Raw genomic sequence first — 26,810 nt, forward strand, 5'->3', positions numbered from 1 at the left:
TCAGACAATTTTCCAGATGCCTAATTTCTAAGCAAAGAAGACAAGACACAAAGCAAAGCAAATAACAGAGGTTTGAGGTAAGCAGATATAAATTTCTTCATAGATGGCCATCAAAATGAACAGAAAGAGATTGCAGGATCAGTGCACCAAACTACCAAGACAACTTCAGTAAGTAGTTTAGAACACATAGCAGCCCTCACTCTGTGGCTAAGGATAATTAAATCCTAGTCACAAGCTACTCCTACAATTGAAAAATGTTGATTTTGCTAGCTTTGAATTGTCATCTCTTTAAGAATAAATATTGATGACTTAGTGCCATTTTAGGTAGATATTTTAAGAACCCACTAGTAACACACACACCTATCTTCCCAACAGCTGGGCTGTTAACATAATAATTTATACAATGTCACCTGCTGATCCTGGAGACCCACTCTGAGGAGAGAAGTTATGCATAATTAATTATATTCATATTTTAATATTCATATTGCTGATTATGATTGTCATGGTTTATTATCCAAACTTCATATGTGAGGCAAAAGCATTATAAAAGATATGTTTTAAAAGGTTGTTTTATTTTTTCATTAGCAGAACTAATTGATTTGCAGATGAACAGTTTTCTTTACATAATGGAAGCATATTTTGATTACTCTGTGAATAAAACCACAATTACTCTTCTCATTTTAAAAGGTACAAAATTATTTGTCTTTTTTGCCAATTTCTTACTTAATTTAGAGACCATGAATGTGAACACACCATTTTTATTTAAAATTCCCTGTCATGCTGTAGCTTGCCTCTCTCTTAAACAGTGATAACCTATGTATTTACATACTAATAGGAAGAATTTGAATTAAGGAGGAAAAGAGCATCTGAAAAGAATGCCATATTTCTCCATGTAGAAATAAGGAACTAATCTGTTATTTCTTAATATGAATAAAATTTAGAGATATTTTTGGTAACTATGAATATTAGATTATCTGCTGTTAATTAAACTCAGGCCTGATATGATGCCTGAAACATCATATGCAGCAGAAGATGCCATTACAAAATGAAAGTACACCATCTCTATCTACTGGAGTTTCCTTGAGATTTAGCTTCAAAAGGTAAAAACTAGTTCAGATTTCACAGAGAAAATAATAATGGAGACCAATTTATATACAAGTACAGTTTTTCCTGTTGCAACATTTAGGCACAGACATTCATTCAAATTCTTGGGAAAAAACTGCCAATGTGCAGTTTGTGTATCTTATATTCATACATGGAGGAGATGATTTATATACTAGTCAATATTTAAGCTGAATTTGGGGAATTCTATTTTAGCTATGCAGGGGCGGTGAATATGATGTACTAACACTTTCATTTAAAAGAAGTTGTGAGTACTGAATTTGTAATCTAAATGTTAGTAGAATTAAAAAGAGGGATGGAGGTGGAACTGGGCTACCTGCCATGTAATATAGTGTGGCTAGTACATATATTTGGTTAGCCAAAACAAATTAAACTCAGAAAGGAGGTAAAAGATGCTTTATTGCAATAGTCATATTCAATCTGAAAGTCAACATAAAAGTATCTTAGAGTGAATGGTTGTTTTCTTTCTTTAATGAATATATATGTTAGGCTGGAAGTCATTAAGCTTTAAAAATTTAGAGACTATTTCTATATGGCGAAGTAAAAAATCTATTAATTAATCTGAGTTTCTGGCATGCTTTGTTCCATTAAGTATAGACTTATAGGAAAAAGCGAAATATAGGAGAAGAAACAACAGAGAGAAAAACTAGAGGTGAATTGCCTTTGTTGATTTCCAAGTAGTTTTGACAGCTCTGATCCATTAAAATATGTGTAAAAATTGATGAATGTACCCTTAGTAAGACTGTGTTTTGAGAAGATTTTTCTCAACACTGAGGTTTTATTCCATTTGTAATCCAAATAAAAGCTGACTAAATTAAATTTATAGAAATGTCAGCTTCTGTAAGTGTGCATTCTTATGCTAAAAATATTGGGTAATTTTCTCATAGCTTTCCAATGGAGTTTGCACATTCACATCAGAGTTTATTTGGTGGAAAGGAGTAATACCTGATTAGTACTTTTTCTTTTTCTTGCTATTTTCCTTCTCTGGGTAGGTAAATAAAAACCTCAGAGTAATTGCATGAGTTATATATTGCTACATAACAAGTTATCCCAAAATATCATAGCCCAAAACAACAAATATTTATTATTTCACTATTTCTGTGGGTCAGGAACCTGAGAGTAGTTTACCTGAAAGGTTTTGGTTTAGAGTCTCTCCTAAGGCTGCCATCAAGTTGTTGGTTGGGGCTACAGTCATGTAAAGGTTTAGGTGGAGGAAGATTATTCTAAGTTCACCTATGTGGTTGCTGGCAGGCCCTGGTTCTTCGCTGCGTGGCATTCCCACAGGGTGCCTGATGACATGACAGCCAGCTCCCTCAGATAGGGGGAGAAAACGAAGGGTAAACACAAGTGCACCCAAGATGAAAGACACCATCTTTTTATGACCTAATCTAGGAAGTGACATCCCATTTTCTGTCATATTCAATTCATTAGAAGGGAATCACTAAGTCCAACCCACACTTAAGTGGAGGTAGTTAAGTTCTACTTCTTGAAGGAAGGCTATTGTATTAATTTTCTATTGCTGTTGCAACAAATTACCACAAATTTAGTAACTTTAAAGACTCAAATTTAGTATCTTAAAGTTCTGTAGATCAGAAGTCCAACAAAAAGGTATTAGTGGGGCTGTATTCCTTTCTGGAGGCTCCAGGGAACAATTCATTTTCTTGTCTTTTCCGACTTCTGGCAGCCTCCTGTATTCCTTTGCTTGTGGCCCCTTGTTCCATATTCAAAGCCAACAATGGTGGGTTGAGTCTCGTATCACGGCACTTCCCTCCTCTTCCAAATGTAGAGACACTTCTGATTACATTTGAATGTACCCAGATTATCCAGGTAAATCTCCCTATTTTAAAGTCAATTTAATTTCCTTTTACGTTGTAATGTAACATATTTACAGGTTCCAGGAATTGGAATGTTCACATCTTTGGGGGACTGTTAATCTTTCTACTACAGTTGTCAAATAATTTGTGGATATATTTTTTAAACCTCCACAGTAATAACGTACCTAGAATCATCCTCCTGCTCCAATGCACACACTCAAGGTCCAGTCCTTTCAGAATATTTATTAAAGTCTAGTGGATCACTAACCCAGGTAACAAACTGCCTGCACTAGTTATTCAGTATCCAATAGAGATCAACATCCATACCTTTCTCTTGCTCAGGTATCTATGGTTGCCCAGATTAAGTAAGTAAAATTTCTACCCTAAAGTAGGAGAAAGTAATTGGGTTTAGTTTAAGAAATATATACATCTGGTGTCAGAAAGAATTTGTTATAATCTGAGTTTTGCTAGAATACTGCCATGTGATCTTATGCAGGTTACTCATCTCTCTTGCCTAAGGTTTTCTTACTTATAAAATGAGGGAAATAATACTGATGTTGCACAGATATTGTACAGATTCATTTATAATTCAGAAATTGATTATTTCATCGTCTCTGTTGTCCAAAATCTACTGTTTTATAAAATGACTGCTATTGGTACTGTTACATATCTGTGATGTGATCTTTTTCTTCTAATTCTTGAGGTTACTGATAAACAACATCTTTTTAAAAACATAGTCTAGACCCTCCACCAGTGATTTATATGTCTCAGCCCTTTGAGGCAGGTACCCAGACTAAACATCAAGACTCCTTTTTGAGGAATCACATATTGCCCCACTTGCCTATCTTATAGGCCATTCCTAGACATAATAATTATGCCAAAAGCCTTTTAATATTTATTCATAAACAAGCCCCAAGCTAATTTATCCATGTACCCTTAGATATTCTTTTTCAAACTGAAACTTCTCATTGTTACTAACTATAAAATTGAAAATTATAAAATTGGTTGTTATTTGTGAATGATACTGTAAATTTAGTTTAAAATTCAACATTGAAGATAAAATTAGATTTTTTCCATGTTGATATGAATACAAATTTGGGTGGAACAGAGCATGGTGGTAAAAATAATGTTCTTAGTAAATTAGGAGACCTATAGAACAAAAATGTACTTGAAGTGGGTTATGTTATGCAAATAATTTATTGTTGCATCCAAAGAGCTGTGATATTCTACCAATTTATACAAGCTGAGATATAAGTATCACATTTTATAAATATTTTATGTATACACAGTCATGAAACAGAAATAAAAAATTTTTGTGATAATCTGATATTGAGATAAAAAGAAAATATCAGCATATTTCCACAGAATCTCTCTCTTTACTACCTATCACAGTTGGGTTTTAAAACTGTTTGCATTTACCACATAAATTATTTACATTTTGTTTACATTTTATTAGAAATTAGTTGGAAATCTCTAGTCAAAATGTTAAGCAAAATTCAGATTTTTAAGTTTGTAAAGAATTTCAGTTATTAAAAGTAAATCTCATGAATGAAAAGACAAATTTATTCTCATAAAAGCAAAGAAGGCAGTAAATAAACGTTGAGAGATCTAAAGGAATACAAGATTTAATTTGAATGCCAATTATTAGGCTCTGAAATATCTTAATTTGAAGGAAAAGGTTTTAATGGAGCTTCTATTTATAATTAGATAGTTATCTTCTGTACCAGAATAGAATGAAATTGAGAATGCCTGTAACTGCATGATATCTACATTTGCTGAGACATTCAGAAGAAAATTAAAACATTTTTGACAGTTTTAATCATAGAAAATATGTTAAAGAAAAGTATTCTGTGAATGGATGTAAAAGGACCACACTTATAAAAATATTGGGGCTAAAATATGTACACATTTCACTACAAAAATAGAATAGGGACTCTCTTCCATTTATCATAATTGGCTCTCAGCTTATTTTCCTCAGCACCTGTAAGAGGAAGTATTTTCTCAATTAAAAATGTAATACTTGCAAAGCAAAGTCATTGGAAAATAGTCAACAATGTCAAAACTATTAATGAGAAAATGCAACTTTGAAGACCTTTAAAATTTTATGAAAAATTAGAAATAATACAGAAAAATGTAAGTGACCAGGATATGATACATAAGTCAAAAAAACTAAGCAAAGTGTCTGGAAAATTATTCAGTTCATTTATATTTAATATTCAGATAGTCAACTTAAATTTGTTTTAATTACACTTTAAATATGTTTATTAAAAGAATTTATGGAACCTATAGAACCAGTGATAATTACATTATCCAACGAATTAATTAAAATTTTGAAATTATAGAATTTTAATAATTTTAATGCCCCCTTTAACTCTAAAGTGACCACATAGATACTAAATTGCAAGATCATCCTAACTAGAACCTTGTTCATGACTCCGCTTTTTACCTTCCACAGCAATGTTGAGTCACAGAAGCTCAGATAATACACTCATTAATTCATTGATTAACTCATTCCCATATTTAACAAACACTTATTAAGCTCCATCTATGAGTCAAATATTGTTCTAGGTTCATTGAATATATTTTTGAGCAAAACAGGCAAACATGGGAGGGGGTCCAGTAATATACAACATACATAATAAATTTTAAAATAGCATTGTGTATTAGGAGTTATAAATCCTTTGGAAAACAAACATTCAAGGAGGGCAAGGGGGCTTATGAGTGTGAGGAGTGGTAGGGAGATGACAATTTGCAATATTAAATAGGTGAGAAGGTGACACTTGAGCAAAGATTTGGAGGAATTTAGGGAGTTAGCCATGCATTATCTATGGAGAGAGCAGGCCAGGGAAGACAAAACTGCTACAGGGAAGGGCAACAACGCACCAGGCATGTTTGAGATGCAGCAAGGAGACCAGAATAGCTAGAGAGGAATAAAGGGGCAGTAGCAGGATATGAGACATGAAGGGCAAGAGAGGGAATGCAGTGGGATAGAAAGAGGAGAGATACAGATGGCGCACTTCAAAAATCCTGTAAACACTCTTGCTTACACAACAGCTAGAAGAATTTTTATCTCATTGAATGTTTTGTATTCTTACTTTTATATTAGCTTGGCTTTGTTATTAAATATCAGATATCCCATTTCTCTCCTGTCTTTGGTGAAGGATCTTAGATCTTTTGTATTTCCTTGATGCCTTGCTCTTTCAGGTTTGCATTCTCAGTCAAAAGAGCTCTTTGAAGTTTTGCTTCCTTATAGAATTCTTAAGAATCATATTTAATTTAATGGCTTTTTACTTTATATATGCTCATAGAGACTTTATGAAAAGAATAATTTTGAAAATAAAATCACTAAATATTTGGTAATTTCCCAACAAATTATATAGGCCTTGCCATAAGTAATGGATTTTTTTAAGTTAAAAAGTCAGCTTTATCCACAGAATATGATGTTTGGAGTGAGAGCTGAACTCAGGGTCCTGGCATCACTAATTATTAGCTGCATTACCTTGTGCAAATAAGACTTTCTGAACTTCAATATCTATAAATGGGAATCAATAATAAGACCCACACCACAAGATCATTGTCAGATTTTTCTAAATGTGTGTGAAAACTTGATCAACTATGAAATGACGTACAAATGTTACCAACCATTATTATCATCAGTGCATTAATATAGCATTATTCCATTCTGAGCTTTAGAATGGAATAATTAGAAAAGCATTTTTCAAATGTCTTTCCTGAAAGCTTTATTCTTCTGCTCAGAATTCCTAGTATTCTCTTTTCAAAACATCTTAAAACAATAAAATATTTAAAGATACAATTGAAGGAAAAGATTTAAGCTAAGTGTGTTATATTCTAGGGTTGTATACTTCTCTCCACATGAAACACATTTAGTTTCCTAACATTAGCTCTGGCATTTCATTATATTTATGAATTATAAAATACCTCACATGGCAGCCTTGGTTTTTTAAATGTGGAATACAAGTCATCACAAAAAGGACCTAAGAAAATTAAGTCCATATATACGTGTATGAAAAGAGAGAAATAAGAAAAGTGAAGGAACAAAGAAAAGAAATACCAAAATCTTGGAGTCTCCTTTGCTTCACCAAGGTAAAACCTGAGAGTTCTCAAAGAAACTGACGATCCCGACTTTCTGTTGGTTGAATTTTACCAACAGAATATTCTTTAAGGAACGTTTTGTCCTCAAATATGAAACTAAATTAACTCTTGGGATGCAATGAAATTAATATTGCTAAGTCTGCTCACTAATGATGAATATGTAGCTGAGATTTTTCACCATGTGATTTTTAGTCTTGATTATCTTAACAGTTGTATTCACTGTTGTCAATAATCACTGAGTATATTTGTCAAATTGTTAAGCAAAGTTCTAAACATATTCAGGAGGCTACTGGTGAACACTTGTCTGGGTTTTCTTCTATTCATTGGGTTTCTATAGGCTTTATCTCTTGAAAAAATATGCCTCCTTCATTTTTAACTTTTGTAGAGAGAAAGATGTTCATGGAATGTAGAAAACATTTTTTCAGAAAACTTATTCAAGATAACAGAGGACACAAAATAACTTTTTTAAAAATCCAAATTATAAGCTTTAGGAATTAAGTAAAAACAAACTTGTTAATTAACAGCATTATCATTTTGTGTTTGCCTTGCATCCTGTATGAAATGTGCTTCTGTTCTCAGCTAAAATTTTTAGACTAGACATAGATGAAGCATGCACCAAAGCCACAAGGATTTGTCAACTTTCATGGCCACTTATGCTTCAAGGCAAATCAAAGGTGTTTTGGCAATTAGTTAATAGAACAAACAAACGAAAGAACAGAGACAGATCTCTATGACTCAACTGATAGAGCTGAGGCATTTGCTGAGTTTCCTGGTAGATGTGGTTCCATAAAATGCCTGACATTAGAATCTGTGTCTTGGGAAGAAACCACCTCATATACCAAGAATGAACCCTGAGGGTGGTCTCACTGATAGTTCTCAGTGTACTGCCATGTTCCCAAAGTGTGAAGGCTACATCTTTATTATGATGCTTATTACATTTTCTATAGTTAGCGGCAGGTTTGCCTTTCTCTGTGATATCTTTGAGCATACAAAAATGTTCATGTTTGTTTACCCAAACTTTAGCATGGCACCAGGCATATGTTGTATGTTCAAATAATTATTTGATCAATGAAAATGAATGCTCCCTGACATTTTAATTTTCTTCCTAATATAACCTTTGAATGAAATATACAATAAATATAGAAGGGCATCCAAATATATATGTACTTTTTTTTCACTTCAGTTTCTATTAAGGAAAAAACAGTCTGAATCTAAATAAGTCACATACAATGATCAAGCTTACCAAATAACTAGTAAGAAGTTCAAGTTTCCACTTTGATTTGCCCTTGCAGACACAGCCTGGGAGCATGGAGAATTTTCTGGTAACAAATGGGAATCTGGCCAACCAGTGATCTCTACATTAGCATTCTAATAACCAGAGGCCAACATGCCATAGTGCTGTGTCAGAACTAATTTATGAAACTAGGTCCAAAGGCTCATTAAAGTGGTCACAATTCAGTGACTGCCCAGTAAAATTAGACTACAGTTTCATTCTTATAACACTGATTATTTTAACATACTATTAAGCACATACTTCAAGTGTTAAAACTAGCTTTGATTCTGTGAAGGGAAAAACAACAACATTAGAAAGCTATTTACTTTTGTAGAAGATTGGCTCCAATCTCAGATTTTGGCTCAAGATGCTACAAATGTTCATATTTTAGAGCCCAGGGTGGGCTGTACTTGCATTTGCAAGTCTGGTACATTTGTGGGTTTTTTTGTTTCGCTTTGTTTCCTCAGAGTAAAAGCACCGCTGTGTAGCTCTTGTAAACCACAGGGCTGTGAACCCACCTGGCCAGGAAATTGCAGGCAGCACAGTTGGGAGTTGAATTTTCTTCTCCTTGCTGCCAGACAGATCTCTCTACAGCCCTCCTTTAATCATGCATCCTCCCCTGTGATGCCAGAGCTCCTGGGACGCGGAGTGCATTGCTTTACAGGTTGCTTTCCACAGCCAAACTGGGTTTGAGTGGCATAGAAGGTGCGACATTCAAAATCTTATAAAGAACAAGGAGAGGTAGTGGGGAAAGTTCTATATTAGGAGTCTGGTGCAGCTGCAGTTCAATCTGCTGCTAACTCTCAGACAGTCCTGTCTGCTGCTGGGGCAGGGTAGCACCTCTTTTGCTGGTTCAATGCTTGGCACATGGGCTTTGCTCAACAGGAAAGGTGGTTATAGTGAACTGAACTAACATTACAAATAAGAAAGCCATTTAATTTCTCAGTATCTCAAACATCTATATATACGAAGTGGGAAGAATGGCTCCTGCTGTGCTTATTTCACAGGGTTGTTCTGAGGATCTCAACTAATAATAATTACCAAAACACTTTTTGGTGGTATGGTGCTTGTACTTGGGTAATGTATGGTTATGTCCGTTCACTTGTCAAACATAACAGACTGTTTTCTTTATCTCCTGAATTTTTATTCAATGGAACAGTAATGAATCCCTAAATCTTCTAAATGTGAACAATAAAAGATGCAGAATGACTTTTCCTGGCAGTCTGCATGCCATGGCTGAATTATTTAGACTTCTATTTAAACCTGGGTGAGGAGAAAAAAAAAAAAAAAAAAAACCCTAAGAATAAAGATTTGTCTTTTAACTAATTATTTCAGAAAAATGTTTCTTTTAGACTTACCCACATTTAGAAGATACTGTTGATAGTGTGGATGTCCTATTATAAATTAGATATCATTTCCATATCAAAGTTAAATATCTCTGAAAAATGACAGAGTCAGCAGGGATTGCTAGTGGTAGAGTAAGTTGCAAGTGTCAGTTTATTGTAGCAGTGTAAATTATATTTAATTTAAAAGACTACATTTAACTTTTAAAATGAGGGCACTCCAAGTTGAATCCATGGCAAATAAATAAATATAAAATATTTTCCTAACTATGTCAGGGTATCTCATAAAGCAGTATACTGGAGGAGCTCTGATTTGCTGGATGCTAATAGATATATCGTCCAAAATATCCTAAATTCATGTATGTGTAAGAACATTTCAGTTAAATACAAGTGAGTCTTTTTTTGCAGTTCTATCTGGTAAGCGTAAATAACCAAGAAAAGGATATAATGTAGCATTTTTATTAACAGTTTTACTGTGATAAATTTGTTTCACAATACCTAATAACATCTCCCAGCCAGGCGCGGTGGCTCACTCCTGTAATCCTAGCACTTTGGGAGGCCAAGGTGGGTGGATCACGAGGTCAGGAGATCAAGACCACCCTGGCTAACACGGTGAAACCCCATCTCTACTAATATAAATAAATAAAATTAGCCAGGCGTGGTGGCACATGCCTGTAGTCCCAGCTACTCGGGAGGCTGTGGCGGGAGAATAGCTTGAACCCGAGAGGCGGAGGTTGCAGTGAGCTGAGATCGCGCTACTGCACTCCAGCCTGGCGACAGAGTGAGACTGTCTCAAAAAAAAAAAAAAAAAAAAAAAAACTCCCAAAACATTGTTCTGATAAACAACACTTTAGAAAATGTGTTGGCAAAATGTGTTTGGTTAGACTCACTGGAGCCCAAACAAAGTTATGTCTTTTGGTCTGTATAAATTTAATTAACAGTAGACTTATTGAGCATCTATTGCATAAACAACAGTGTGCTGGGTGCTGAAGGGCATAAGAAGCTGAGTGAAATTATGACTGCCCTTTAGAAGTCCAAAGTCAAAGGGCACCCATACTCAGTGTCATGGAAATGGTGTAATAAAGTAGGTGGGAGGAGGGAGAGTCACATCTATTTGGGCGCAGAATTGAAAGTATCTTCCCAAGAGTCAAAAGCATGAAATAATAGAAAGCCATTGCGATCACCTTTAATAGTATGCTTACAAAGACTGGTCAAATAAACGTATCTACATGGCTGGTTAGTATTCTGGTGGATGACACTTTGGAATAGCACCCGTCTCCATTTGCTTCATCTCATTGACCTCAAGTTAGAATAGGTTCAGCTCATTGACTTTTTTCAGTTCCATAACTTTATAGTTATTTCTGTCACGGCATCATGCTATTGCTTATTCAGTTTTAAAATAAAGAAGAAACAAAAATTGGCTAAATTTTTGAGAGCAGTTAATACATTTTTCATTAACTTGCTGTGAAAACATATCCAACAGGATATTTTTCAATTGTTTGAACCTGAGGTTTAATATCAGAGGGATAATTTTGGAGCAAATTTTACTTTTTTTATACTTTTTTCATGCTAACTTGAAATATTGAAACTTCAGAATGAGATGGGTCTATTCTCTGCTTAGAGAGAATCGTGACAAAATGCAAATGGCCCTTCTCTCTTCAAGTGGGGGCGTGCCAGGCATCAACTAGCCACAGGTAGAGTTCTCTTAACCTGTGGCTAGTTCTCTTCTGCTTCATCCCTATGGCTGGAATGGAGTGAGGGTAGCTAGCTCCTCCACATAGATGTGATGTGTAGTGCACCCAAACATAAATAAGCCTTATCAAAAGAATTCATTTAAATGGTGCCTGTTTGGTTTTATCAATCCTCACTCAGAAGAATATGATTCTAATAGCCAGATAACAACGTGGACCAGCCTGGTATACAGGCATCTGTAAAGGTACTTCTGCACAATGACTACAAATTTAACTAGGCTTTTTGAAATATGCCAAAAGCATTTATTGGGAGTTATTAAACCCACATCATTTCTTGAGAACAATTTAAGAGCTCTGAACATTGGTATTTTGTATAAATCTGTTTGTAAATCCAGAAAACAAAGAAATAACACCTTACTTTTTGTGTTTCAATGTTTTACTACAAAGCCCCTAGCTTATGAGAGTGTAGAAAATTGAACCTTGGTCATTCTTCTATTTACTCTACTTTGTGAGTAACTTACACAGTGCCAGGATAATCAAGGAACAAAACCTCAGGAGACCTCTCTGTTGTTGGTGACCACAGAGTTACTGCTAGGATGCTATACTGTGTGTCTGGTCCCTTCAAGGCCAACAGCTCTTGAGGCATGAGAACCTAAGCCTTGGCTTCCAATGAAGCTGGATTGTCCTGAATACCCAATTAGATCTTGTATTTATAAAGTTCAATACAAAGGGACTGCTCGTTCATTTGAATCTTGGCAAAGCTTATGTTCACTATGATTACTTGAGCTCTTTGCCCACTGTACCCTCCTCCATGGAATACTTTCTGCCCCTTTCACCCTTCTCCCTGTCTACTAAAACCAGGTTTTAGATGATAAACAACATAGCACTGCAAAATATGTAAATATGCATACAGATATCCTTCACTTAGGATGGGGCTACATCCCAATAAGCCCGTGGTAAGTTCAAAACGCTATAAATTGAAAGTGTGTGGCTGACTAGGAGCTATGGCTCACTTCCACTGCCCAGCAAAGCGAGAGAAGTATAGTTTCTACAGAATGCAAATTGCTTTCCTACCATTAAAAACTCAAAAATCATTAAGTTGAACTGTCATAACTCGGCGACCATCTGTATTTAAGCATAAATTTCCATACATCCAAAAGAAAATTCTGCATTTGAACACGCTTCATTGTATATAAATGGGAAAGTATTTTCTTTGGCATTTTTTAATACCTTTGAAAGGAGGTTAATGTGTGGAAATACTGAGTTCAACAACATTTCATGAAAGGTTTTTCATCGTGTGAATATGCTGTCAATCTCCTAAGTGTGTTTTCAGAATCACTCACAGTATATTATTTTTAAAAACAAGATAAATGCTACAATATTTTGTCAATAAAATTAATTCTCAAGCTTTTTATTTATTGATGAGAATAATTTTACATGTTCATTTTATGTCATTAAGTCTAAGCTAGAAATATATAAAAGATGTCTGATGATATTTTCATGGGCATGTGCCCTCTACCATCATTACAGAGCTTAAAAAACTTGTAGAAATCTGTTTTTATTTTACATGCATTTTTTGTTACAACTGTGTCACATCTAAAAGATTCAGACAGCCTCGATCTTCGCTGTGCCTTATTCTAAGTCATACAAGAGTCCCTATCTTCATGACTGATTCTTGGGTCTTTACTCAGAACCCTAAATTATATCCCACTCAAATCAAGTTTGAAGCTCTAATTGGGGTTTCTAATGATCTTCTCACACCCAATAACCCACCCACAACATGTTCTCTTTTCTTAAATATATCAGCTCACAATCTGCTAAAACCACTTGTTCACTAAAACCTAATGTCTCTGGCCCAGCACGGTGGCTCACGCCTCTGTAATCCCAGCACTTTGGGAGGCTGAGGTGGGTGGATCACTTGAGCTCAGGAGTTGGAGACCAGCCTGGCCAACATGGTGAAACTCTGTCTCTGCTAAAAATACAAAAATTAGTAGGGCAGGGTGGCAGGTGACTGGAATTCCAGCTACTTGGGAGGCTGAGGCAGGAGAATCACTTGAACCCAGGAAGCAGAAGTTGCAGTGAGCCATGGGCGACAGAGTGAGACTCTGTCTCAGAGAAAAAACAAACAAACAAACGAAAAACCCTATTTTCTCTGACGTGAATATTAACACATAATTTACAATTTTCATTCCTATTTTCTTAAATTCCTTATTAGTTATAAATTACATACAGAATAAAATAAGTAAGTTATGAGGAATAATGCTATAATTTAAAGCCATGCTCTTACCACCCAATTTAAGAAATACTACCTTACTATTAACTTTAATGTCTTCTGGGTGTCGTTTCCAAGTCCCACACTTTTTCTACTCCTTTAGAGGTAACCTTCATCCTGAATTCCTTGTTTATCTCTGCCTTCTTTTTTTAGAAAAATTTTTATTTCCATAGGTTTTGGCGAACTGGTGGTATTTGGTTACATAAGTTCTTTGGTGGTGATTTGCGAGAATTTGATGCACCCATCACCCTAGCAGTATACACTAAACCCAATTTGTAGTCTTTTACCCTTCACCCCCTCCCACATTTTCCCCCAAGTCCCCAAAGTCCATTGTATCATTCTTATGCCTTCGCATCCCCATAGCTTAGCTCCCACTTATGAGTGAGAACATACGATGTTTGGTTTTCTATTCCTGTGTTGCTTTACTTAGAATAACAGCCTCCAGTTCCATCCAGATTGCTGCAAATGGCAGTAATTTGTTCCTTTTTATGGTGAGTAGTATTCCATCACATATATATACACACCACAATTTCTTTATCCACTTGTTGATTGATGGCCTTTTGGGCTCGTTCCATATTTTTGCAATTGCGAATTATGCTGCTATAAATATGCATGTGCAAGTATCTTTTTCGTATAATGACTTCTTTTCCTCTGGGTAGATACCCAGTAGTGGGGCTGCTGGATCAAATGGTAGTTCTACTTTTAGTTTCTTAAGGAATCTCCACACTGTTTTCGATAGAGCTGTACTAGTTTATATTCCCCTACCAGTGTAGAAGTGTTCCCCTTTTACCACATTCATGCCAATATTCATTATTTTTTGATTTTTTTATTATGGCCATTCTCGTGGGGGTAAGGTGGTATTGCACTGTGGTTTTGATTTGCATTTCTCTGATCATTAGTGATGTTGAGCATTTTTTCAAATGTTTGTTGGCCATTTGTATATCTTCTTTTGATAATTGTTTATTCATATGCTTAGCCCACTTTTTGATGTGATTATTTGGTTTTTTCTTGCTAATTTGTTTGAGTTCTTTGTAGATTCTGGATTTTAATCCTTTGTCAGATGTATAAATTGTGAGGATTTTCTCCCACTCTGTGGGTTGTCTGTTTACTCTGCCGACTGTTTCTTTTGCTGTGCAGAAGTTTTTTTTTCTAGTTTTATCCCATGTATTTTTATTTTTATACAATATATCATTCCATTTTGCAATTAAGTTTACATGAAAGAATTCATACTGTCGGTATTTTTCCAGGGCATTATTTTTGTTCAGTGTTAGGTTTCTGAGGTTATCAATATATCAATATTTCCTATGGCCCTAATTCATTTTCTCTCTCTCTGTGTCATTTCTCTGCTGTTGTATAGTATTCCTTTTGGTAAATATCCTACCATTTGTTTATCCTATTAAAAATACAATGGATATTTGTGCCTTTTTCCAGGAATCTTTTCAATTCCAATGTACTACAATGAACACACTTGTATATATCATATGGTACACATGTGTAAAAGGTTTTTTAAGTGTGTACTTCCTGGATCACAGAGTTTGAACATTTTAAGTTTATTAGAAACTGCTGAATTATTTTTCAAAATAGTTTTTGCCAATGTACATTTATATCTGCATTCTACACGAATTCTATTTGCTCAGAAATGCCAACATTTGATATTACCAGGCTTTGTAAACTGTAAATTCAATGGGTTTTATTTGTATCTCATGATGTTTTAACTTGCATTTCCCACTACTAATGAGGTTGAGCATTTTTTCATATGTTTATTCACTATTAATGTTTTCCCTTGTGTAAAGTGCCTTTACTAGGTTTTTTATTAATTTTCTATTTGGTGTTTTGACTCTCTTTACTATGATATGCATGAGTTTCCTATATATTCAAGAAACAAATCCTTTATCAAATTTATGGTTCTTTTCACTACCTTTATGTGGCTTTTTATGACCAGAAATTCTTAATTTTAATGAAGCAGAATTTATCAATTTTGTATTTTAACTAGCGATTTTTTATGTCTGGTTTAATATTATCCTCCCATATTCTCGGCTCAAAAAGATATTCTATTTTATTGCTTTCTAAACATTTTATATTTTTTCCTTTCATATTTAGGCAATAGTAATTGATTTTTTTGGTATGGTGTAGGTAGATGTTCAATTTCATATTTGTCGTTGTGGATAACCAATCATTCCAGCATTATTTATTTAAGAATCAGTCTTTCCCTCACTGATCATCTATGTCAGCTCCATGTGTTTATATATGTCAAGTGTATGCATGTACAGTTTTGTCATATATACGCGTGTGTATTTCATGTTCATTGGTCCCTTTCTATCTCTGTACCATTACTACAGCCTTAATTACCACAGCTTTAAAATACATATTGATAAGGCAACTTTACCAACTTCATACCTTTTTTCCAAGTGTATCATGGCTATGTTTGGCCTTTGTTCTATTGTACAAATTCAGAATCAGCTTGTCAAGCTTCAGGCACATACATAAAAAATATTGGGGATTTTATTGGAATTACATGGAATCCGTAATTATCTTGAAGAGAACTGACATATTTATTATATTGAGTCTTCTAATTTTTCTGTTTATGTAAGGTAACTGTAAAATTTTTCAATACAGTTTTATAATTTTTTTCATTAAGGTCTTTCAAGTGTTGTAATAGATTACCCCTTAATACTTTGTCTTTTATAGTATGTAAATAATATACTTAGGCTATATTTTATACATATGATTGTTGTATAGAGCTATACAATTGAATTTTGTATACTGGCTTTGCATTCAATAAACTTATTAAACTCTTTTATTAATTGTAATACTCCGTGGATGCTTTACAATTTTTTACATGAGCCCACATATCATCAGCAATTAGTGATAGTTTTATTTCTTCTCTCTCATTTCTAAAATTGCTTTCCTGTTTTACTGCACTGACTAGGACATCGAGTACAATATTATATAAAGTTTAATATAGTGGGTGTCCTTTTAAATTATCTGATCTTAAAGCTAATGTGCCCAATGTCTCACTAGACATCATTTCTTGAAGCATTAGGTATAATGTTTAATATAGATTTTTGTAGATCTTCTTTATTAAGTAAGGAATTTTTCTTCTCTTCCTAGTTGCTAAGGATTTTGTCACATATTTGTCACCTATGTTGAATCAGATGAATGTATGTCTCATATTCTTTAACCTGGGCATAGTGACCTGTCCCCGCTGAACCACAAGGATGTAAAAACTAAAACTCATGTTCTGGCTGCAGCAAATATCTTTAAGGAACAAGCTAGGTGCAGTGTTCTTTTTCCATTTGATTTCCTGTTTCCACTCAGGTGGAATGTTCTTCAAATCCCTTACTTTCTTGCTAGTTTTATGTTGCATTCTTTAAAAGGATACATTTATATTTTATCCAGAATTTTTGGTTGTTTTCAGTGGTGGATAGCTCAGTGTATTGAGTCCACTGTGCAAGAAATAGAAGTATTCCCTTTCCTTTCTGTCAAAATAATATCCCTCATTTCTTGAAGCACATCTCCTTTAGATTTCCCTTTCTATCATCATTTGGAAATTTTAACTTTGTTCCATCTAGTTATTTATATTACTTTCCAAACCTTCTCCTCCCAACTTTCCAATTTCTTAACAGTTTTACATATTTAAGATTGAGGTTGGTCAATTGTATGCATAGACTGTTTTGTCACATACTTAAACCTCTTTTTGTCTGTCCCAGAGACAATAATATTTTCAGTTTATAAAGGCAAAGTATGTGCTCTCTTCTCCTTTTGACAACCTTGGAATTCAATAACTACGTATTCCAGTTGCTGAGTGCATTTTGTTGTTCCTTTAGTAAACCTGGTATGATTTATGATCAAATCCTTCTAGCTTCCTTTTCTATATAAATGGAAAATATATCACAGGAAATTTAATAAGTCCTCCTATGAACAGAACTCTATTTCATACAAATGTTTATGCATACTGAAAAACTCTTAGCAAAAAATGAAAATCAGAAGAACATTTCATTCTCTTTTTGTTTCGTGAAGCATTTCTGGCCAGTCACAGCGGCTCACGCCTGTAATCCCAACACTTCGGGAGGCTGAGGCAGGAGAATTGCTTGAGGCCAGAAGTTTGAGATAGCCTGGGCCTCCTAGCCAGACCTCATTTCTACAGAAAATTTTAAAAATTAGCCAGGTATAGTGGCACATGCCTGTAGTCCTAGCTACTTCAGAGGCAGAGGAAGGAGGATTGTTTGAGAACAGGAGTTCAAGGTTACAGTGAGCAAAGATTTCCCCACTGCACTCCAGCCTGGGCGACAGAGCAAGACCCTGTCTTTTAGGGAGAAAAGAAAAGCATATTTGATTCTCCTCACCTTGCTCAACATTTTGATTGTTTATAGTACTCATCGTTTTCTAATATGGTATATAGTTTTTATTTATTATGTTTGTTTCTCACTATCTTCCCCCAGTAAAATGTAAGTTCCACAAGGGCAGAGATATAATCTGTTTTGTGCATGACATATCCCAAACAGTGCCTGACATAGAGTAAATGCTCAATAAATATATGTTGAATGAATCAATGGTGTACAATATTTGCATAAACAAATAGTAAAAAGAAAAATAAAAGTTCATGATTTACTTTTCTCAAATGGTTTCATATTTCTTAATCAGTGCTGTTTTATTTTATGTTTTCAGATATCAACATGGCAGGAGAGCCCAAACCATACAGACCAAAACCTGGAAACAAGAGGCCCCTTTCTGCACTTTACAGGTAAGTAGATAAGCACTGTTTTACTCTATATATTAGTAAAATTTTCTTGCAGCTTTATAAGGCAATATAACTTGTAAGGCATCCACTATTTAAAATGATAATCCTTATTGGAATAAAGTACAACAAATGTTGTTGCTCAACATATAAATATATCTTGCTGCATTGGCAAGGATTTCAGATGCCTAACCTTCTCATATCTGCTTATACAACCATTCTACAAGATACTTATCTAATCAAAATCACTAGTGACTCTACCTGACAAGTGGGTGGAAAGGCCAATGTTGGTTGATTTTATTTTATTTTATTTTATTTTTTGAGATGGAGTCTCTCTCTGTTGCCCAGGCTGGAGTGCAGTGGCACAATCTCAGCTCATTGCAACTTCTGCCTCCCAGGTTCAAGCGATTCTCCTGCCTCAGCCTCCCAAGAAGCTGGGATTGCAGGTGCCCACCACCACACCCAACTATCATTATTATTATTATTTTTAGTAGAGACACAGTTTCACCATGTTGGCCAAGTTGATCTCGAACTTCTGATCTCAGGTGATCTGCCTGCCTCAGCCTCCCAAAGTGCTGGGATTACAGGCATGAGCCACCATGCCCAGCCCCTGGTTGACTATTAACTGCATGCCATGTTCTATAGCTATTTTACATACATTGTTCAATTTAATTTTCACAAGACTCTTGCAATGTAGATATTCCTGTTCTCATAATGCAGCTCAGGAACCCGAGGCGCAGTTTCTTAGTGATTTTTTTCAAGGTCACACCATTGGTTAACAATGGCACCAATACTCAAACTCATGCTCTCTGTACCTTAAATTCTTTCCACTCAATCAGTCAGCCTTCTTTATTACAAAGTACATGTTTCTCTCATGCCCATTTTTCCCAGACAACAAATATAGTCCTTCTCTTCTCCAGAGAGACAGATCCAATTCCTTTCACCTTTCCTGAAGTGCTTGGGTCTGAGTCACTTAACACTCTGGTCTTTCCCCTCTACATATCCCAATTTGTCAGTGTCTGTATCTATACTGAGAATCCAGGTGAAGACAGTAGACTAGATTTAGCACCTTTGTTGTTCTGTATATACTTCTATTATGTTAAGTAGAATTGAGTTGATCTGGGGAAGAGTACAAGAGTAAACTTATATAACTTTCAGTTCTTTAAAAGCAGCCACTTCTGAAAAAATTATGTTCTGCTGTTAAACCATATATCCCACTTCATGTACTTTTGCCATTAGTTTTTGTACTGTAAGTGCTGACTTTGTGTCTGTCGCTGTTAAATTCTCTTTCGTTAGATATAGCCAATTGTTCCAGTCTATTGAGATCTCCTATCATCCAATTTATTTGGTTTTCTCCCAGATACATATCATCAGTCCATCAGTATCTGCATCTGAAGAGTTAACATAAAAATGTTGAGCAAGGCTTCTTTTTTCTCTGATATCATTTGGATAAAGGAGAATTAAGTTATATGTGTTAAAATTGATTATTTTCTGATTTAGTGTAGTAAGAAGAGTGCTCAAAAATAGCCTGGAGCACTTTCCTTGTTTTTGTTCTCTGAAAACTAGCATATCTTCTTTTCAGCCACTTATAGCCTCATTTTTTGAACTCTAAGATGAGGGTCAGAACTAGATCACTTCTGAGGTCCTAGTCATGGCTAGTACCCCAGGGCTCTCTACTGTATGGTATTCAGAGATTTTTAAAGCTATACTGAAAAATACATCATAATTTATCTTATTTTGGTTTTTGTTTTAATAAAACATTTTCTTAAAAATGGAAAGCAATAGTGTATAACAAATGTTGATAGTGGGTCATGGGGTAATATTGACATTGAAGAGCAGAGATGATGTTATCAACAAGAAGCAAATGACACATTCTGTGCCTTGTTTGAGGTAAAGGAGATGATTTATAAAACCGAGAAATTTTTATCAGATTTATTTGTAAATGTATACATTAGTGCTGCAGCTAATGCAGAACATTTGAAAAGTCATATTTTCACTTACTGCTAAAATAAGCTGCCAATGGCTTTTTTTCTCATCAAAGAGTTGCTGCTGTCTGTGCAATGATGTTAATTTTCATATTTTCTCTTTTTTTGGATTGTTTTGATTTTCTTATGACAATGGAAGCTCATGACATGAACAAATGTCATTTTAACTATTATTTCTCTATTACTATTATGTTCAATTGTGTTCAAAAGAACTAGAAGCAGAATTTCATTTAAATATGCTATATTGCATACAAGCCACATTAGTGAGGAAGTGCTTATTTATCCTCCTTTTATCTGTTTACACAAATTAAGGCTGTACACTGAAATTGCAAAACAGTAACAAAGGGGATACAAGAATGTGAATGTATAGCTGAGGAAGCCCTTTTATACACATTTTCTCATTCTCACGTAAGCTTAAGAAAAAAATTACCTTAATTTTATGTGGACAAACTATGTTTTCCTAGTCATTATTCATCTGTTCATCAGATAACTCTACAAAATTGGTAGTATATACTATGCTGTATAAATGAGAAACCTGAGTTTCCAAGACAATAAAGGGTTTGTTCAAGACAAGATCACAGGATTAGGAAATGCGCTCTGGTTTTCAGCCTTCACGTCTAGTATTCTTACCACTAGATTATAGCTCCCTGTATTTAGTCACTCGCTACCATCTAAACAACACAGATAGGGAAAGTAGAGATTTTTTGAGCATCAAACCAGTCATCAATACTATCACTGTCCATGAATACCATGCCAGCAAGTGGCAGAGAAAATACTATACAATAAACACTACATAAGAAAAACAGAGATACCACCTATTTGTGTGATCATAGGGCACAGGTTTTAAGCTTCAAGTAAGTTCTTTTTGTAACATAATAGTTGCGTAATTTTCCTGAGAGGATAGAGTGGCATAAATGAGGTAAAAGCACTTAGTTCAATGTAGAGAATATGGTGGCGGCTTGGAAAAGGGATGGTTTCTGCTTTCCTGTTCTTCGTATCTCTGAATCTGTTTTTTTTTTGCTTGTTTGTTTGTTTGTTTCTTTTCTTTTTTTTTTTTTTTTTTTTTTTTTGAGACAGAGTCTCAATCTGTCACCCAGGCTGGAGTGCAGTGTCGTGATCTCGGCTCACTGCAAGCTCCGCCTGCCGGGTTCACACCATTCCTCTGCCTCAGCCTCCTGAGTAGCTGGGACTACAGGTGCCCGCCACCACTCCCGGCTAATTTTTTGTATTTTTAGTAGAGACAGCATTTCACCGTGTTAGCCAGGATGGTCTCGATCTCCTGACCTCATGATCCACCCACCTCGGCCTCCCAAGGTGCTAGGATTACAGGTGTGAGCCACCACGCCGGCTTCTGAGTCTGTTGTCTTATCCGTAAAATGCAAGAAGGGGAATCGTTTCACTTGTTCATTCATTCATTCATTCGTTTATACAAGATATATTTATTGTGTATCTACTATGGTCTAGGGACTGTGGTAGTGCTTTTCTAAGAAACTAGCATAGAAAATGGCACGAGCAGGGTGAAGAGAGAGCATAATGTAATGAAAGTAAGTTATTTGTATGAGGGTAGTCTCTGATTTACCTTCCTGCTCTAAACTGCTATGTCTCTATAACTATTCTATTTGGACCACTAAGTGAACTACCGCCAGACTTTCTTCTTCACGTACATCCACTTTATCTCCAATACCAATCACAAAGTGGTATTCACATGAAATATCCACTGAGGCGTAACTTTGATTTGTTTCTTCTTTTAATAGGATTTTCAACTCAGCCAAGCAACCCTCAGTAAGGCCTTATTATGTGCAGAGTAAACATGGTATACATAGAAAATAAAACAGAGTGAGACTTCAAAAACCGTACAGTCTTATGATTAAGTTAGATGCACAGATGAATAAAGACAACTGAGAAGTATGCATACACTTCTGTAAGAGAATAAATGAGGAAGTTACTGATTCTGTCTAGGGGTAAGGGAGTGAAAACATCTGGAAAGTTAAAGGAAGAAGACAACACTTGAGCTGGCTTTTGAAGGGAAAGAGAGAGGGAAGGGCATCTCATAGTCGGAGCTAGGATAGTCTCCTTGGTGGGGAATGGAAAACTGGGACATTATGGTGCCCAGGCTGTGAATATATCTATGTATCAGGTTAAGAAGAGCTGACTTTTATTCTGTAGGCAACAAGGAACCACTTAAACACGGTGACTGATTGGAAATGGGGTGTGAGGAGAGTGAGAGTCACAAATATGTCCAAGGTTTTCTAGTTCAGGCTACTGAGGGAATGATCACATGAGCTGAATAGAAGAAATAGGAAGCACATGATAAGCAATGGCAGGCTCAGGTGTAAGGTCGAGGAAAGGGAGCAAAAAGGAATTATTTCAGTCTTGGACATGAATTCATAAAGACAGACAATTCATTGAAACAGCACTTGCAATAAAATGTCTCCCATTAGAGTCTATTTGTAAATGAAACATAATTAATCATTTGTGAACATTTCATAAATATTGGATCTGGTCCTAATGGTGAATAGCTAATCCATTCTCTAGGGAAAACATTGTAACTTTTAATAAATTGCTGCTTCAAATATGTTATGTACATTACACAATATCTGTGGCACTCTAAAATAATAATTCTCCCCCAGGAAGTGAGTTTTCCACCATGCCAACTTTCAATTAATGCTCAATAATTGCTAAATGAGAATAATTGTGTGATGGTTTTGCTTCTATTTGTAAAGTAGACAGACCTTTCCTCTTTGATGGAAAGCTAACAAAAAATATCAAAGAACAAAGACACTATTTATCAGAGCTGAACAAGAATGGATTTTTATTTACCTAGAGGTGACTCCCTCCTTCTTGCAGAGAACTCGGCTCAGTAAGACATGTAGTATATATAGTTTCATCCCATTGATTCTGTAAAAATCAATCATGTGGTACTATTGCCAAATACTGCTTTTGACTATCATACAAATGCCTCTTGTAGCAACCTTCCCATCCCACCCAGATGACCATGAGAATCAAGACTGTCACAAGTCATTTAAAGAGTCTTTAAGATTGTCACAAGATAACCTGCAGTTTCAGCCACCATTTTAAGATCATCACAATTGGTGGTGGTCACCATGAATGTGGGTTATATTACAGTAACTCCAATGATAAAAAATAACTTTCAGAGCACAGACCAACTAAGGTGACTGCAGCAAAATATCTCTGGTGATTCACTTACCATTGGACCTATGTGAGTTTTGTTTCCATCCTTCATGGTGGCTCTAGCACATCATGGGAATAGGGACCCAAAAATCACCCAAAATGACCCCTAGAACCTTGAAAGTAGAAATGAAAGTAATGGAAGCTAATTTCAGCTAATGCTAAATAGCAAAAATCAATATGAAGGAAAAACATCCTGATCATCTTCACTTCATTGACTTGTACTGTTTGCTGAGAAATGTTTACCAATTAGCTATTGATCATTTTATTAATTTTCTGTCTTCTTTTATAACATCAAGGATAACACACATTCCCTTTCAGAAGCTTAAATTTCCATTATCATTATCTCCCTTTGCACTGGCAAAGGCTTCCTTCCATTTCACCTACCCAGCCAGATGGATCCACTCAAACTACAGTGTGAGGAGAGGGAAATATTTTCTCCTACCCACCATATTAATACATCCTGTCTTTCTGAAACTGACACAAGCCCAAACACTGACCTGCCTCCCTGGTTTACTTTGACTGTATGTTATTGCTTAGGTCTACATAGCAATTACAGTCTCTTTCTGCTCAGGATCCCATCTTTCCTATGCAACCAAATTACTGATGTATGGTTATCAAGATCCACAAGAGAAAATACCAAAAAGAGTGTATATTTCTAAAACTCAAACTGAATATCCATACATCTGGGTAATTGAGGGAGAGTTCTCTAATTCAGAAATCTCCACGAGTGAATGTTGAAATGCTTTTGTTCTAGAAAAGGTGTCAAACATTCACTTTATTGATGGTTTAAAATTGTGCAAATGTTTTATGTGTGCTTGTTCAGTTTGCTTGGTGGAAAAAATGTTAGACCTACCTCCTAAAATAACCTGAGCATTATCAGTGCTTTGAATTTGATCTTTTGTTCCTCAGCTTTTTGGGCTGCATAAAGGAAGATACAAAATTTCCTAAAAGCGAATGTATTTAAGGAGCCTGCAACTATTAGAGATACTCTACAAATTTTAGTTATCCTCATCATTATGATTATTCAAAGAAAACATCTATAATAAAGTATTTTAGGAGGTTTTTCTTGTTTTTTTTGTTTGTTAGTTTGTTTTTTAAGACAGGGTCTCGCTTCATCACCCACGCTGGAGAGCAGTGGGCGTGATCTCAGCTCACTGCAACCTCCGCCTCCCAGGTTCTAGTGATCTTCCCACCTCAGTCTCCTGAGTAGGTGGGACTACAGGTGTGTGCCACCATACCTGTCTAATTCTTTTTTGTATTGTTAGTAGAGACAGGATTTCGCCATGTTGCCCAGGCTGATCTCAAACTCCCAAGCTTAAGCAATCCACCCGCCTCAGCCTCCCAAAGTGCTGGGATTACAGGTGTGAGCCACTGTGTCCAGCTTTGAAAGGTTATTTTATATGTTTTTAGTTATGATGATGTTGCTAAATCTCACACAGTCAACTAAACCGGTTAATGTTTCCTATAACTTCTTTAAAAATAAAAGTTTTTAAAAGATTATTTTACTTATAGTATGTTCCTCACATTTTAACACTAAGCAAATATAACTTATAGACCTTTTATTTAAAATTTTCAAAAAGTGCTGACACAATACCCATTAAACAGTTCTGCTGCAGGCAATTCTCTCTGCTAGGCTAAAGAATGGCCTATTTGCAGATTTCTGTTATGTTTTTAATGCAGAAATATCCATTAATATCTTCTGGCATGTCGAAAGAATAGGGTAGAAATAGAGGGAGAATGTAATGCAGAGAATCCATCTCTAAGACCTTTGTGGTTTATGTTGCTAGTCTTCAGGTTATTTGAAAGACTACATTTCTATTTGTTTGGTTTGACATAATTTATGATAAAAATCAAAGGAAGTAAAGCCATGCAATCAATTATAAAAAGAGAAAAGTAGCAAGAGTCAATAATTCGGTGGGAATTGAGGGAGGTGGGCAGGTAGGATCAAGCAAATCAAGCAAAAGTTTAATTATACTAATAAAACTTATGCAATCACAAAGTATTACATGAGCGCAACAAACCTAGCCATGAGATTCCTGGTAGTTGAAAACAGGAGCAAAATAATCTATGTAATCATGTAGTAAAAGAAAATACTTGAATATGTGTGAGAAGAAACTATGCTTTCCTAACTCTGTTTTCTGACGTAAACTTATTATATAGGCCTTCATAGGAAGTCATCTAAACAGCATAGCAAGTACCACCTTGAGTAGCATTTACATAATACATGCACGCATGCGTGCACACACACACACAGGTTTTAAAGCTGATGCCATTTTTCTTATGAACTCAATAAAAGCCAAGGATAAACTGTAGCAGAACAAATCACACAATATTCCTTTCCTTTCTGCTTCTCCCAAGGCAGTTTACTATACTGTGACAAATTTATCATCCTATAAAATTCTAGGAGTAGTGTTCCATGTAGCTAGATCTACAGACCAGGCCTTCAAATTACCACATAGCTGCATACTTGGAGGAGATCGAAAGGAAAAGTGGGCTGACCCCTTGGTTGACTTATCCACTCAGCTTCTAAGTCTAGAAGAAAAAGACAATGCTTGGATGTCTAGAACCTTTTACACAGTGACCACTTGACCTGTTAAGACTCCTCTTTCTTTGAGGTGGGGAGAAGTGGAAAAGGAATAGTAAACCAAGCATGGGATAGAAAGGGCTGAAAATTTCACATCATTCTTACAGTTGGCAGGTGCCAATGAAGACAGGCAACTGATTCTTTCTAACTGTTGATTTTACTACACCTTGGAAACTGTAGCCTGTCATGAAATTGTTGCTTTCTTTTATATATAAAAGCATGGTTCTGTGCTGAAGCTAAGATCTCCTCATCAGCAGGACTCACGTTATGGTCTTTTATGCTATATTCTCCTGGCATCTCACTGTGGGGTATTGCGGTTAGAGCACCAACAACAGCACTAGTCCCTACTGGAGCTTAGCAGGAATGTGTGCATCTCATATTGCTGGGTCATTGCGCAAGTGCCCCCTGCCTGGGATGAAGATGCTTTGTGGGTTTTATCTTGCAAAGGGCAATGCCCTTGCTTGCTTATAAGTCGAAGTGTCTTCATTGTCAGTGTTGAGTTCATTTGTTTTCATTATTTTATTGGTATTGTTCATTGTCTTTCTATCCAGTGACCTGTTTCTTGTTTTAGGACTGTCCTTAGTAGAGAATGTAGGGTCTTGAGCATCCAACCTATGATAAATTCGTAAGTCCGTTGTTTGTTTTAATTTTGAAGTGTTATCTCATTCCCTTTGTTCTCACCA

At 35.5% G+C, this 26,810-nt stretch overlaps 1 protein-coding gene across 25 annotated transcripts in view; it reads left to right on the top strand.

Annotated features, from left to right (window-relative positions):
- The window catches only part of RALYL (RALY RNA binding protein like), a 728,119-nt gene that overhangs the window by 558,486 nt on the left and 142,823 nt on the right, over positions 1-26,810 (top strand). For all 25 annotated transcript variants that reach the window (XM_055286644.2, XM_055286654.2, XM_055286638.2 and 22 more), the window contains one exon: positions 18,297-18,372. In XM_055286644.2, the coding sequence (XP_055142619.1) occupies positions 18,297-18,372 (76 nt within the window). The remainder of the gene's footprint in view (positions 1-18,296; positions 18,373-26,810) is intronic.

This window comes from Symphalangus syndactylus, chromosome 7, assembly GCF_028878055.3.
Source record: "Symphalangus syndactylus isolate Jambi chromosome 7, NHGRI_mSymSyn1-v2.1_pri, whole genome shotgun sequence".
Classification (NCBI taxonomy): Eukaryota; Metazoa; Chordata; class Mammalia; order Primates; family Hylobatidae; genus Symphalangus; species Symphalangus syndactylus.